General features: G+C 41.9%; 1 protein-coding gene across 1 annotated transcript in view; it reads left to right on the forward strand.

Moving 5' to 3' along the window:
- Positions 1-14,295, forward strand: part of oxct1a (3-oxoacid CoA transferase 1a) — a 62,021-nt gene that overhangs the window by 40,053 nt on the left and 7,673 nt on the right. Inside the window, exons 14-15 of the mRNA XM_033619347.2 lie at positions 5,158-5,247; positions 6,178-6,258. Coding sequence (XP_033475238.1) covers positions 5,158-5,247; positions 6,178-6,258 — 171 coding nt within the window. The remainder of the gene's footprint in view (positions 1-5,157; positions 5,248-6,177; positions 6,259-14,295) is intronic.

Raw genomic sequence — 14,295 nt, forward strand, 5'->3', positions numbered from 1 at the left:
GTTCTCCCAGAACAGTATGTATGAATGTGTCCCTATGATTGTATTTCAGCAACTGTTGCAACGTAGAAGGGAGATGTCTCACAGGGAATCTTCATCTTTGTGTATTGTAGCTAATGATGTGTCTAGATACTGTCAGGTGTTGTAGTTCCCCCACAGTGCTGAGATTCCAGCAGGCAAATGGACACAATCAGAGTGGCGAGGAAATTAAAAAACCTGTGGGGCTTCAGACGGACCAACAAGGTTAATATCATCAAAGCTGTGTTAATTAAATAGCTAAATTACCCAGGCGACTTAGACAGGAGATATTTCTCTCTGGGTATATTGTTCTGACAATCTATTCACTCTGTTAGTCAGTGCCCTGCTGCAGGTTGTGCTGGTCGAAAGCCAGACGCTGCGGCAACCTCCAACAGTCTCCACAAAACTATCCATTTGGCAAAATAGGAGTCTTTTAATCTGGTTTAACTCCAATATTAAGAGGCAAGCAATCAAGAAAGGTCCGATTTTTGGCACAGTCGCAGGTGAGCAGCTTTACAGAAGCCTAGCAACCAAGCCTAGTCAGACAAAACACGTCTCATATACAACCAGGCCAGCCAGAAGTTGAATAAAATCACTTTAACGAGCAGAATGGAAGGTTATTAGCTCATCCCGTCGTGCCATTTCATAAACTTGTCCTTCGTCACACGCCCACAGATCATGATAAGTTTTGCTGTATGGAACAGCTTAGATCAAAGCGCTTTCAGATAACCACATGCAAAGCTTTAAATCAAAGACGAGCAAATGCCAGTCTTCCCAGCAATATAGGTCATGGACAATACTCCACGAGCAGCAGAGCCCATGCCTGTCTATCTCCACAGCGATGTTATTTTATATTTCTAGATACGACAAGGTCATAAACATCAGTGAGACATTTGACCACATGCATACACGAGCTGAATTGTTGTTCCTGTATGCTTGGCTGCTGTCACCTCAGCGCAGCACAGGCACTGTGGCTGCATCATTTCATTTCAAAGCTTGCATTCATTCAAAAAGTAATGGCCTATAACAATTCCTGTCACTCGTTGCCTGCAATTCCAGTTGCCAAAAAACACACAGACATTTCATTTTTTACAGCAAACAGCCGTTCCAGTAAAAGTTTCATCGCCCCTGCAGCAAAACATCATTTTGTAATTTCCATTTAAATGCTCATTATTGTTTTGACTTTTTTATTGATCAAAACCAGACTTGTGTTTCAACACGGATGTTTAATTTTAAAAGCAGATGCCCTCCGTGATTAACTGCAGCCTAGTTGCTGGGTGGAGTACATTAGCAGCTGTAAATCCAGACCTGCTACTATCAGGTCAGACAGCTTTATCCCTCCAGGGCCTGTGCACACACACCACCTAGCCCTTCGACTGTCACAAAGTGCATTAACATTGATCATGTAAAAAGAACACTGTTTCTGTCTGAGGATGGATCATCTTAAGACTCACTGTGCGCTGGATGAAACACTAACAGGAAAAAAAGGGTGAAGAGATTTAGCTTGAAGGTTAAAAATCTAAATTAATACTATTTTAATAACATATTTTAGTGAGTTTATTCAAGGATGTTAGGTCAGGCCACTTTTTAGATGGCGTTCTTAAAGATAATAGAATTAAATGAAATTAAATGCAGCGTCTCCCATGTCCTCAGTCTATGCTTTTACCTACTTCCTCCCCTCCATCTCCCCCTCTCCCAGCCTTCCTTCCACTCTCTGTTGATATCTTCCCCGCCCAGCTGGCCTCCCCGGAGGCAGACAGTATCCCTGCCACACTTGGCATATATATCCTCTGGTTATCGAGCAGAGAGCAAAGCAGGCTCTTCTCATGATTGATGAGCAAATGGGATTTTAATTCAGTTACTCAGCCGTCACCCTGTGGCCATATCTGCATGTCAGCCTTCCTTATTTGGAAACCTTCTTTATTGGGAACAATGAGGGACCAGAAGACGATTTTTCACCCGGCTGGCAGTTCTGTCACTGTGATGATCTCTCAGATTGCTTTTTTCTTTAAAGTATTTTTCCTTTTTAAATAAAAACCCACTGTGAGTTAAATTTTTAATGAAAACATGTATGTATTTTCTTTACTCATTGAATTGTAACTACAAAGCTTTAGTGCACTGGCACAGCAGCATTCAGACATGGTTTAAAGCTCCTACTTTAACCATATTATCTAAGCAACTCTTAAAAGATGAAGACAAGTGAACATTGGCTGCTGTTGTGAAGGGATGCCTCCTGAAGTTTGCTTCAGTGCAGATGCTTTGCCGCTTGCTCTGTGCCCTGCTCACATTTCTCTGCAATTGTCATCCTTTTCCCTGCCAAATTAAGAGACAGTGGTCCCCAGATATTTGCAGATTGCTAGGGTTGTGATCTATGAAAGAATCTGTGCGCTATGATCATATTTTTCGACACTTTTTATTCTGTCTTTTGTACAGTGCTATTGTTGTCTGCTAGCAGCAAGCCTTTCACAGTTACTGACTGAGAGTTTGTACGGTTAGTCTAGGTTTTAGACTCCCAGCTATTTTCCTTTTTAGATGCAGCCATGGATGGTTTTTATAGAGAAGGTCTAATCACAGTGTCATGATTGCTCTCAAAATGGTACTAAATTCATCTCTATACTGAGGGCTTTACAATAAGGGCAATATAAGCACTGAGCACCTCACATGAAAATAGACAGAATGAACAAAAGGACTTTTAAAACAGTTTTTAACATGGATTTACTCATTCATAAAATCAGAATTGTACAACTATAAACCATAAGATCAAGTAAGATTTAAAAGAGTTGCAGCTTTCTTTTAAAAATATTTAGCGAGCTAGCTTCCCTGATATCTATAGGTAGTGTGTTCCAAAGCTTTGGGGCGTAACTGACAAAGGCTGCATCCCTGATCTTCTTCCAACCTCCAATAAACCAGCAGCAGATGAACACAGTGTTACTGGAGGCAAATGGTTAACAAGGGAGTTAGCAATGTAGCTTGGTCCCAGCCCATGTAGGGCTTTGTATACAAGGAGGACGACCTTAAAATCAACTCTGAATGTAACAGGAAGCCAGTGCAGAGCAGCTCAGACTGGCCTGATCAATGTGCTCTCTCCTCTTGGTTCTGGTTAATAGCCGAGCTGCAGAGTTTTGAATGAGTGTCTCTGTTTGGTTTTTTGGGAGGCCAGCGAAAGTGCTACAGTAGTCAAGTCGGCTTGAAACTGGTACTATTTGGGGGGCCAGGAACTTTATAGGAACGTCCTCTCGCTCGGCCCTCTCAACCGCCGTGTCTTCGCTGAGAGGGCGGAGTAGGAGGAAGGTTCCTGTAAAGTTACGGGGCTCTGGATGTGACGTAATCGTTGCACGACCATTTTGAGTTTTAAAAATGCCGGCTATTTTGTCGCTTTCTGTTGACATCACATCCGCCTTGAGTATATCCAATCAGCACCAAGTAAACCCCAAGCCCCACCCAGGAGTTTTTCGGGGCCGTTCTGAGTACCTACTCCGAGGCAGGGACTTGTTTAGGCCCTGTAAAAGTTACGAAGCTCTGTCCTTTGGGGGTGGTTCCTGCGGTGGAAACGGGCCTTAAGGTGGAAAAATTATGCATTCTTCACCTTGTTATTGGGACTTGAAGCTTAGATCGGAATCCAGGATCACACCAAGACTTGTAACCTCGTATTTAATCCAGGGAGTTTAATTCCCCAGATTTTCATTCATGTATAATCACATGAAACTAAGAACTGTGTCTTCCTTACCTTGGAATGAGCCGTTTATATCTACATACAGCGCTGGTCCTCTTCCATGGGTCTGCCATGTTGTTTCTACAGTAGCCCAGATCGGACAAACCAAACACTGGCTCAAGACAGGGCCACTTGTGTTTTCACATTGGCCCAGTACTTCTCCCACAAGCTTGGCACATAGGAGTTGTTATCAGTCTGCAACCTCACTGCAAGATGCCACTAAATCCTACACACTGGACCTTTTAATAGCTTAGACCATTAAAAACACCTTCAGAATGCCACAAAAACAATTAGTTTTTAAGCCATTACTCTAACAAGTAATGGTTTGGTCAACTTAATTACAATAAGCACATTTTCTCACTCCCCACTGTTGGTATCTGTTCACGCAGATAGCTTTGGTTTAATTTGCTCAGGTACTAGGATATCTGTCCTTGACATTTCTGCAGGTGCCCCAAAACCAAGGCTGTGAATTAAATTTGGCTCGTGGCATTCACGGCATAGAAAAATGACATTTAAGAATTCAACATACAGCAACATGTCTTTGCAGAAACAGCCTCGCTGCTATTTTGTACAATCCACAGAGCGTGCTGCCGACACTTTTCATTGGAGATAATTCCCATCTAACAACTTTCCACCAGAGGCATGGTGCCTATTAAAAGTTGTGCTAAGTTTTCACCAGATATGTTCACCTTCTTTCTCACTTCTAAATATGTGGTTGAGATTTGAAATTGTTTATAACCTGTGTGCTCCATTCTGCATTTCACCGGTTGTTTGTTAAGCTATGCCACAGTGTGTCTCTGCCTTCCTTTTGTCAATTAAGCTGAAAAGTAAAAGTAACACACAGAAATAATGATAAAAAACTAAAATAGGATCCAGGTTAGAAAAATAAACCACTTTCTTTTAAGATACTGTGGAATTTTTTCGGGGGGAGGGTGGACATCACGGCTTCATTTTATAATCTTTAATTGAAAAACCTTTTGTGGTGTTGCCACTGTAACCTCGCCACGTATTTCTAACACTGTAGATCCATTTTAATCTCTTCCTCCTGCTCTCTGTCTCAGTCTGTGAAGTTTTTCAGGGTCTTACTAGTGCAGGAATGAAATTATTCTTTACCAAGCACAGAGCATCAGAAGATATCCCCGCATTGAAGACAAAGAGCCACGTTGCAGCTTTGTAAACTTGTATGTATTTCTGATGCGGGAGGAAATTGTTTTTTGGGAGAGCTATCGGCATGAATAGGTGCAGCAGATAAGAAAAATGTAGTGCTGTCATTTCTGTCCACCTTTCTATATAAATGCTTTTGTTTGCTGTGCGTTAAACTTGATGGTAATTTTTAAGGCCATAGTTAAGGGCTGATTAAGATCGGTTTGTTTTATATTGTAAGATGTTCTTGTTGTTTAGTCAACTCAATTTTTATCTTCTTTTCTCAGGGTAAGATGGTGAAGGGAATGGGAGGAGCCATGGATTTGGTGGCAAGCGCTGGAACCAAGGTGGTGGTCACAATGGAGCACTCAGCTAAGGTGTGTGTATACATGTATGCGTGTGTCGGTGTGTGTGTGTGTGTGTTTGTGAGCTTTTGCCACACCTGTTCTAACCAACATTGTCTCTACAAATTACCCCAAAAGACTCATTTCCTTTCTCAGGCATCCAGGTCAAAATTAAATTGGCAATTTTCTTTTCCCATGTTGGTACCCTCACTCGTGTACCTTTGTGTCTGCTTCCTGCGATAATGAGTGAGTGTTATGACTGATTAAGGATAATTTTGTTAATGGATTGCATAATGCCTCTCTACCAGAGAGCGCCAGCTCACCCTGATGAGGTTTTGCACACAAAGCATCTCTTGTTGGTTTGTCTTCAGCTAATTTGGAATACAAGTCTAGAACTGGACTCATTGTATCTGGAACAGCTGATTAGTTCGACTGGTGCTGCAACGAGGGATCAATAACCCCCCGAGGGCTTCTGACAATAGCAGTAGGCACTCCAAATGAATTGGTTTACTTTTGGACAGTCCAAACTGATATGATGCAAGGGCAACGTAACATTCTGCATTCACAGAAGCATGCTGTTTTTTGCTAATGGGAGCCTGTCTGGCGCCCAGCTATATTCCAGATGGTGCAGCAGGTGAGCATAAATTTACTGCCCTGAAGTCTGCTCTCATTCATGATGGGGAAGGGGGAGAAGTGTGTGATGTATGATGTGTGCTTCTCAGCCAGCGTCAGAGGCATTCAGATGTGCGCCTTTTCTTTAAGATGACTGGCGGGGAAACTCAGACAGACTCACATGGGATATGTGCTGGATATCCTTCGGGGATACAATGAGCGAACATAACCAGCTGCATCCTTGGATATATTAAAACTGGAGCTGCATCCCTGGAAGTGTCAACACATAGTCTGAAAGTGACTGACCTCTAGTTAAGTTTTAATCTGAACCAACTCCCCTTTGTCTTTCAGGGAGGAAAACACAAGATATTGGACAAATGCAGCCTGCCTTTGACAGGGAAGCAGTGTGTGGATCGCATCATCACAGAAAAGGTGCATTTATCTGTTTAATTTAAATACGTACAGTGTATATAATGTATGCAAATATGTCCACAACATCCTAAATTTTTTGGATGGATGGGTACATGCATGAATGCATGGATGAGCAATTAGTCATGAACTTAGGCTGCTTACTCATAGGTGCTCCATACACGGTGGCAATGAGTAAGCTATGGCTGCACAGTACTCCTGGCCTGCAAAAGAACTGGATTTGGGGGGTATGAGAGGATTTGTGCAAGCAGTTTATTTAATATTATTCTAATAGACATTTTTTGGGGACATTTTTTGTGTATGAGTGTATACCTGTGACTCTGAAGTTCATTCTTTGCTCGTCTCGCATAGCCAGAGCTGTCTCCACACTTTGTTCTAGCGCTTTGCCACTGCTGGAAAAAGATCTGGCTAAGCCCATCATAATTCTGTTCTAAGGAAAAAAATGCTCAGGGTTGGTTATATTTCTTTAAGTCTCAATCCTCTTGGGCTACGCTGTACCCAGGATGCAGTGACGGTGCCCTTGAAAAATAGTGTCAGCAGAGAACTTGATTGGGCCCTGGCATTAAAATGACTAAATCCCAGCAAAAGAAAACACCACATAAATCATTAAAAGACATTAAAGCATGTAGGTTGCTGACATGGAGGTGCAGTTGTTTTACACAAAGTGCTAAAACAAAAGGTGGAGATAGGTCTAGCTATGCAGTACTAGTTTCATATAGCGAAGGGGATTTTGAAAATTCTCAGAACAGGAAGTGAAGTCCGTCTGAAATAGGTGGCCAGTGGCAGGCTTATACGCATAGTCTGCATTAGTGGTTCTCAGATGGTGTGATGCCAATCCAGGTGTGCTGTGGGATTTTTTGATAACCACACATTAGCCTATTATTGCAATATTCAGCCAGGCCCATACAAAAAGTTATGAGTGATTTTTTTTTTTTTTTAATTGACTGTATCGGTATGTTGTGTACACCCATTTCCTTATAAAGAGGCAAACTCTATCTAGAAAATGCAATTTAATTTAAAAAAAAACTTCCATAGGGAACCTATTGATCGCAGTTTGTGTGTGGGAATCATAAGTGTGTGACACAACAAAAGCTCTGATTGGCAGCCGTTGTGAGGGATGATAACATTTAGAGGAAGAAAGCTGTGAGTGGGACAATGGATAGCTTAACTGTAAGGAGCAAATTACAACAAACCACCAGCCAAAACTACCTACCACCAAAAGAAAAGAGACAAATAAAACTGTTAGTAGGCAGTTTCACAAAAGCTACCTGTCTTATTTGTCTCATTTTATTGTCTTATGTCGTGATGAGAGTGATGACACGCGTTATAGAAGCTGTTGTGCACAGATAAAAATACAGGTGTGCCTTGAGATTTTGACTTGCGCTTTGCTGTGACAAAAAGTTTGAAACCCACTGCTCTGCATTCTGTGAGTGAGAATAATTATTTGCTATTCATTAACATTCTTGTAAAACATGAATACACTGTATGCACAGTCATGGACATTGTCGGCTTTTTTAGTCTCAAAGACATAAATGAAGTACAGTATAGTGATCATGCAGTAATTTTTAATTAATTAAAAATATTATAGCATTATGCCTAATTATATAAATGTAGGTCAATACTCTTCCCTTACAGTTCTTACTATCTACACTGAGCTTAAGGCTTTTTCATTTTCTTAAATATTCATTTGCAAATCTTGGTTAATGTGTTTTTAATCTGAGGAATGGCTGCTCACTTTGCAAAATATTACAATTTGCCCACCTTTCAGTCAGGAGTTACTGACTGGAACCAGATTGTAATAAGTGAACTGTGGCAGTCAGAGGATTTTGCATTCCTATTTCACCACAGCCAATGTGTTCTCTGGATATGTCAGCAAAAATCGACACACACACACACAGACAATGAACACAAGTCTCACATTGAATCTTTATCTCTTAATTACATCTCCCTCACACACACACAAAGACACAACACTGCAAATGATACATTGGTATGATGCAACAGAGACACGGGAAGATGGAAATTAAATTTATTCAATTAACACTAATTCAATCAGTTGATTTCGGTAAGGAGGCCTCTTATTGATTTTGTTATGGTTTGTTAATTTTCATGGTTAGGGTTGGGTTTCCTTTTATTCTGTTGATACTCCCATGCCTGCCATTGATGCTTGTGTCACGATCTGCAGCTGTATGTTTTGGACTCTATTTGAATATTTTTTAAAAGAACCCTGAACGCAACCAACATGCCCGCTGTCGAGCCTGATTTAACGTAGGGTGCTTGACACTGTGATAAGAGTCACTCAACGGAAATTACTTTTTTTTAACAGAAGTGTCACTCAAAACTTTCCCTCCTCGTCACAGACTTGGAGAATGGTAGTCACAGCGAGCCTCTCGCACACATCTACCAGAGTTTTGTGTATCCCTGGTGTGAACCATATAGGACCAGATCATTAAAACAGTTGCCAGAAAAGAGAAAATACCCAAAGTGCATCTCCTCATCCATGTCCAGCATTTGTTGGACCAAAACATACTCACCCTTAAGCTCTTGTTTGATTCAGTTGACGCACTGATCATCTCCTTGTCTTGTTTTCCTTTTGTCTTCTCAGTAGAAGCAAGTTTAAAGTCTCATCCTCTTCAGTCTATTCACTGATTTCATCAAATCCCTCCATTGTTAAAATGCTAAAGGATACACAGCAGCACAAGTACAGATACCTTTTCAGATATCTTTTATGCCAGTTGAGTTGGATTTGGCTGTTGGATACGACTGTTCGTCTATTCATATCTTTCTCTCTCTCTCCCCATTCAGGGTGATAGTGATGTTTAGGGGTGGGAATCTTTGGGCACCTCGCGATTCGATTACGATTACGATTCAGGGGCTACGATTTGATTATAAAACGATTATTGATGCATCTTTAATTTATGTATATAGATGCACTTTTTCACAACACACATTTCTTTTTGTCTCACTGAATAAGCATTCAACACTTGCAATTTTTAAAAACAGTGCATTTGTAATAAGAGAGTTGAATTCATTTCCATTATATTTTATTAAACATATAAATGGAAATGCTTGCAAACTGGAAAGTTACAACTTCGTTGTACGGAACCAAAGGTAACAACAGGTATCTTAAATCACAAGATAAAATGCGCAGTTTGAGTAACAAATGATTCGGTGGCGACAGGCGTCCACGCATCACATGCAACTACATTCCTGCCTGCCTTCAACAGTGAGGCCATGACTTCTGTTTTGGTTTGATGGTAGAGTGTCGGTGAAATAGCGTCGGGATGGGATGGTGTTTCTGGGCTCCAGTGTATGCAGCAGTGTTCGAAATCCCTGGTTTTTCTCACGACAGAATAAGGACGCAAATCCTTGGCAGTAAATGCCGCATGACCTTCGTAATTCGCTTCGCCTTTTCCGATGAGGGTGGCAGCTTTCTAATTGCTTCCTCGATTGTTTTCTGGTCGGTAGCGCCACTAGTTGCCACAGCAACAACAGCCTGCTGTCTCCCTGACTCCTCCATCAGGTGGAATCGAGTTACACGGCTTCTCATGTTTGTTGTGTTGCCAAAGTATTTTATTTTAGCACGACACAGCTTACATATAACGTGGCTCTTGTTCAGTTCGCTTCCGCCGTCAACGTTGTAGAAGCCGAAGTATTTCCACACATCTGCTTTTAAATTAGAAGAAGCTGTTCAGCTCTCATGGCGAGGTGGGTAGCGGTCAGCCATGTTTGTTTTCCTCTGTGCGCGTGTCAGCATGTCTGCTCCAGGTGCGCATCCCAAAGTGTCCCGGAGATGACACGTACCGCGCTTCTTAGTTCCGCATTATTTAGAACCTTCTGTATTACTCTAATTAACAGATTTAAATAATCGAAATTTGGACGTTTGTGAATCGATTCAGATTCGTCCACGTCCGAATCGCGATGCATCTAAGAATCGGAAATTTCCCCCACCCCTAGTGATGTTCACGTAATACAGCAAACAAGCCAAGTTAGCCCTTCAAGCTAATGCATGCCAACTACGCTAATGACAGATCTGGAGTATACAAAAGTTTTTGCCAACACTAGACATCAAACAAAAGCCACAGACTGTGTCATATTAAGTTTCTGTGAGCTGTAGATTCACCGCTTCTAATCAGAAGGAAGAAGATAACGTTATCTCTGAGCGTGACAGAAGAAAGCCTCTCAATCAGACTCACCCTGTACCCAAGAGCAGCGTGAAAGCAAGAATAGCTCACTCTGCTGTTTAATCAGGGGACCGAAACGTCCCCAGAAGTACACCGCACACTGAAATAGCTTGACTCAGTCATTAAACCTGTTAATAAAGGATGGGTAACATTAGGTTTCTGAAAGGGTATTCATGTCACTGTGTGTGACTGTGTCCCAGGCGCAGCAGTAGTCTCATGGTAAACAGACAGAGCAAGCGGGGCAAGGAGGGGCTGGTGTGCTGCAGGCAGCTCTCCAATGAAATGAGATTTTACCATTTTTGAATAGTCAAATTTGCGGTAAAGTTGGACAGAGTTCCAAGGGATGAACTTAATTTGCATTAGCTGTTGTGAACGCTACATCCTGAAATTTCTGGAGGGACTGTGAAACCTTTCGCCAAGGTATAAATTTAAGTGTCAAGCACCCTCAGGCTTCACGGAGGAGGTCATCCAGGTACTCTAGAAGCTCCACAGTGGCGGATAGAACAGGCCGACTCTAAGGTTCTGGATGTTGCTAGTTAGTCTTGGATGACACACCTCAGTGTTGAGAGTTGGGTACAGGCTGGCAGGTGGGGGTGGTGTTTGCCATGTTTAAAAAAGTGGCACCGCAGGGTTTACTCTCGGAAATCTTACTGCTCAATCTCCCTTGGAAAGCTTATGGAGCTTAGCCCGAGGGCAAATCTCCATCGTCTTCATTTGTGCGTGAAGAGCTCTGTTCCTCTTCTGTTTTTGAATTTCATCAGCTCCCCACAGTTTGAGTTCTGCGTGGTGTGACGGAAGATGGCAGAAACATTCGGATACAGCCCCCATTTACAATATGCTGTCGTACTTGGTAGCACATATGGTGAAGAGGGGAAAAAGTCTGAGAATGAGCGTAGCTATGCAGGAGCATGGATATTGTTTTATCATTCACGTCCCTGTGGGATTATAAATCTAGCCAAATGGGGTTTTAATGACCAACAGTCACAGTTACAGGTAACGCTTATCTTGTCAGAACAGTGCTTAACGTTGTCTCATGGTGGATTTTTCTTTTAACACGGGCAATATGCAGACAAAAGACATGAGTACAAGGTTTAAAAATGAAGAAAGGTGAAGATGGAGGGCAGAGGGAGTGGAGGGAATATGAAAGTAAAGGCATAAATGCTGATTTGGAAGTACAGAAAAGGTGTGTCGGGAGGTTAGAAAGAAAAATACATCCAGAGAGAGGTTCCAGTAGCTAGTAGAGCTTAGTGCTGATGCAGTTTTTGTGTCCTCTTGTACTTTGGTCAATTCCCTGTAACCCTCCGGTGGTTACTGCCTTTAGAGCTCGCTCACTGAAACATGACTTGTCAGGGGCAAAGTCAGACACTGTGTCCATGGCTTTTTTTTTTTTTTTTCACCCTGTTTTTTTCTGCTCGACTGGCTTTTGTTGTGATTGCGCAACATTTCTCAGCGAGCAGATTTCTGTCAATATTTATAAAGGTTAAAGCTCTCTCTACTGCCCTGCTTGCACCAGCGCCACCTCCTTCTCGCCACCTTCCTCATTTCATCTCCTGCTGTTCCCTCTCCCTCGGTATCCATTAGCACTCCCATCTTTTATTACATCCCCACATTCTTACGTTGTTTGTCATGACACAGCGTTGTATCATTTGTGACCTTTTTTGGCCTTTTTTTTCATCTCTATCAATACATATTTTACTCTTATTCCTCTGCTCTCCTTGCTTCTTTTCTTCCGTCTACATCCCTCCTCGACTCTATTCCTATCTCTATGCTTTTGATACTGTGCCTGTTGCATTATGAATACATTTCTCTCCATTTGGTCTTCCATCCTCACAAAACAGGCATTGTCCATTCCTAAATGTTGCTGATTTGAAAATACCCTTCCTTTGACGATGCCAGTCTCTCTTTGTGGTTTTGACAGTGGAGCCTGAGCTTTTGAAAAACGCTGACATGTGACAGTCAGCTTGTCAGCCCTCTCGGATATCGCCAAAATACTCTGGAGCTACCTGGCAGCAATGTTAAGAGGCCAACTTTGTGTTACCTCCAGGTCTCACTGTGAGTGCTTGTTTTGAAAATCAATATACCGAACCGCACAATAAAGGTGTTGTCATTGACATGTTTTTCTGTTTCTGCTGTCAAAGTATGGTTTTCATATTTGTGGAGTGCTGCTGTTGCCAACCGAAATTGAAAGCCAGGTCAATGACTAATAGTAATGCTCCATTTTGTTGCTATTAAACGCATGTGAATTTCCACAACAACATCAAATATTAAGAGACAGGAAAATGCTCTGTGTGAAGGAACATTTAACAACACGGTGTCATTTTGAAACTGGAGGCAAAAAGGCAGACCACATTGCATGTAGTTTCAGTCTATACTGTATTCACTGAGTTGATATTTGCTCATCCCAAACACCTATTCTGTATTTCCTTAGGCGTCATGTCTTAACATCTCTTCCTTCTAATATCCTATCTGAGTGAAGAACTCCATGACAATACCACAGTAGTGCACCTAGAAAGGGCCCCAAAAGATTTTTCAACACATTTCTTTAAGAAGTTTACACGTACTGCATGAAAAACACACTGCTGTTCAAATGGTGTGGCACTGAGACAATGATGTAAGAACCCTTATAGACTCCAGAGTGCATTAAATGAATATGTTATGCATTATTGATTGGTCAGGGTTGATCAACAAACAATGTGCACACTGTGATTGACCCACAGGAGGTCTTCCCGTACCGTGCTGTCACTGTCAACCATCTGAATTTATTAACTTCTTTCCTTTAAGAAATCTTAGTGATGAGTCAGAAGAGAGGAATAAAGTTGGGGATAGTAGCAGGAAGAGATGTAGAAGACTTAAAGGAAAGCTCTGGCATGACGTATGCAAGTGTTTTGAGTTAGTCCAAAATGGAGAGCATTATTCAAATTAGGTTGAGCAACAAGTAATGAACCTTATATGTGACTTGAATGTGAGCTTGAATGGTGGTCTGTCTCTATGTGTCAGCCCTGTAGTAGTCTGGCGACCTGTCCAGGGTGTACCCAACCTTTCCCCCAATGGCTCCAGCCCCCCGTGCCCCCAGCAGGATAAGCAGTTATGAAAAATGAATGAAAGAGTGAATGTTTAAAGGAGAAATTTGCAACATTTTAAATGGATATCAAGTCAGTGTCTGTGGTAAATACAGTCAGCTGAAGCAGTAAATTCCTCAGTGTGTGCTGTACTGACAGAGAAGCTGAGTTTTTCTTCTTACACAGCTGTTATTGCAGTGCCTACATGCACCAGGATGCATTGCGCCTGCACTGCTGATGCTCAAGCCCCAAATACTCCCCAAATCTGGACAGCATGTGAAGGTGGGTGTTTCAGGCATGGCTTACTTTACAAAAAGTGAAGGCATCTGAAATAACTTACTAACTAAACTGGGGGGAAAAAAACATACATTCAGTTACGCCGGTGTTATCAACAGCACTGGAAAAACAACATAAATTCAATAAAACTAAGGTGTTATCAACGACAAACATGCCTTATTCTAAAGTGCCTGAAAGCTGTGTATCACCCCCGCAGGCAAAGCTATTACTTTGTTGGCCAAAACAGCATTAGGTGACAAAAACACACACTCAGTGATCATCTTCCCTCTCGGCCCTGCTGGCTTTGGTTGTGTTTTCCAGTTTATCTTCACGATCCAGAAGAAGGTCCCCAGTGATTTTCCAACTGGCTGCAGTTCGCCAAACAACCGGCCACTGATGAAAGCACTTCATTCAAAGTCGACAGAAACAAAATAAAACCCACGCTTGGTTAGTTCACTGTTCGAAAATGTGAAATGCTGGCTCTACACACTGTATTTCCCTGCTGACCCTCAGCTTACAAT

Source organism: Epinephelus lanceolatus, chromosome 9, assembly GCF_041903045.1.
Source record: "Epinephelus lanceolatus isolate andai-2023 chromosome 9, ASM4190304v1, whole genome shotgun sequence".
In the NCBI taxonomy this organism is placed as follows: domain Eukaryota; kingdom Metazoa; phylum Chordata; class Actinopteri; order Perciformes; family Serranidae; genus Epinephelus; species Epinephelus lanceolatus.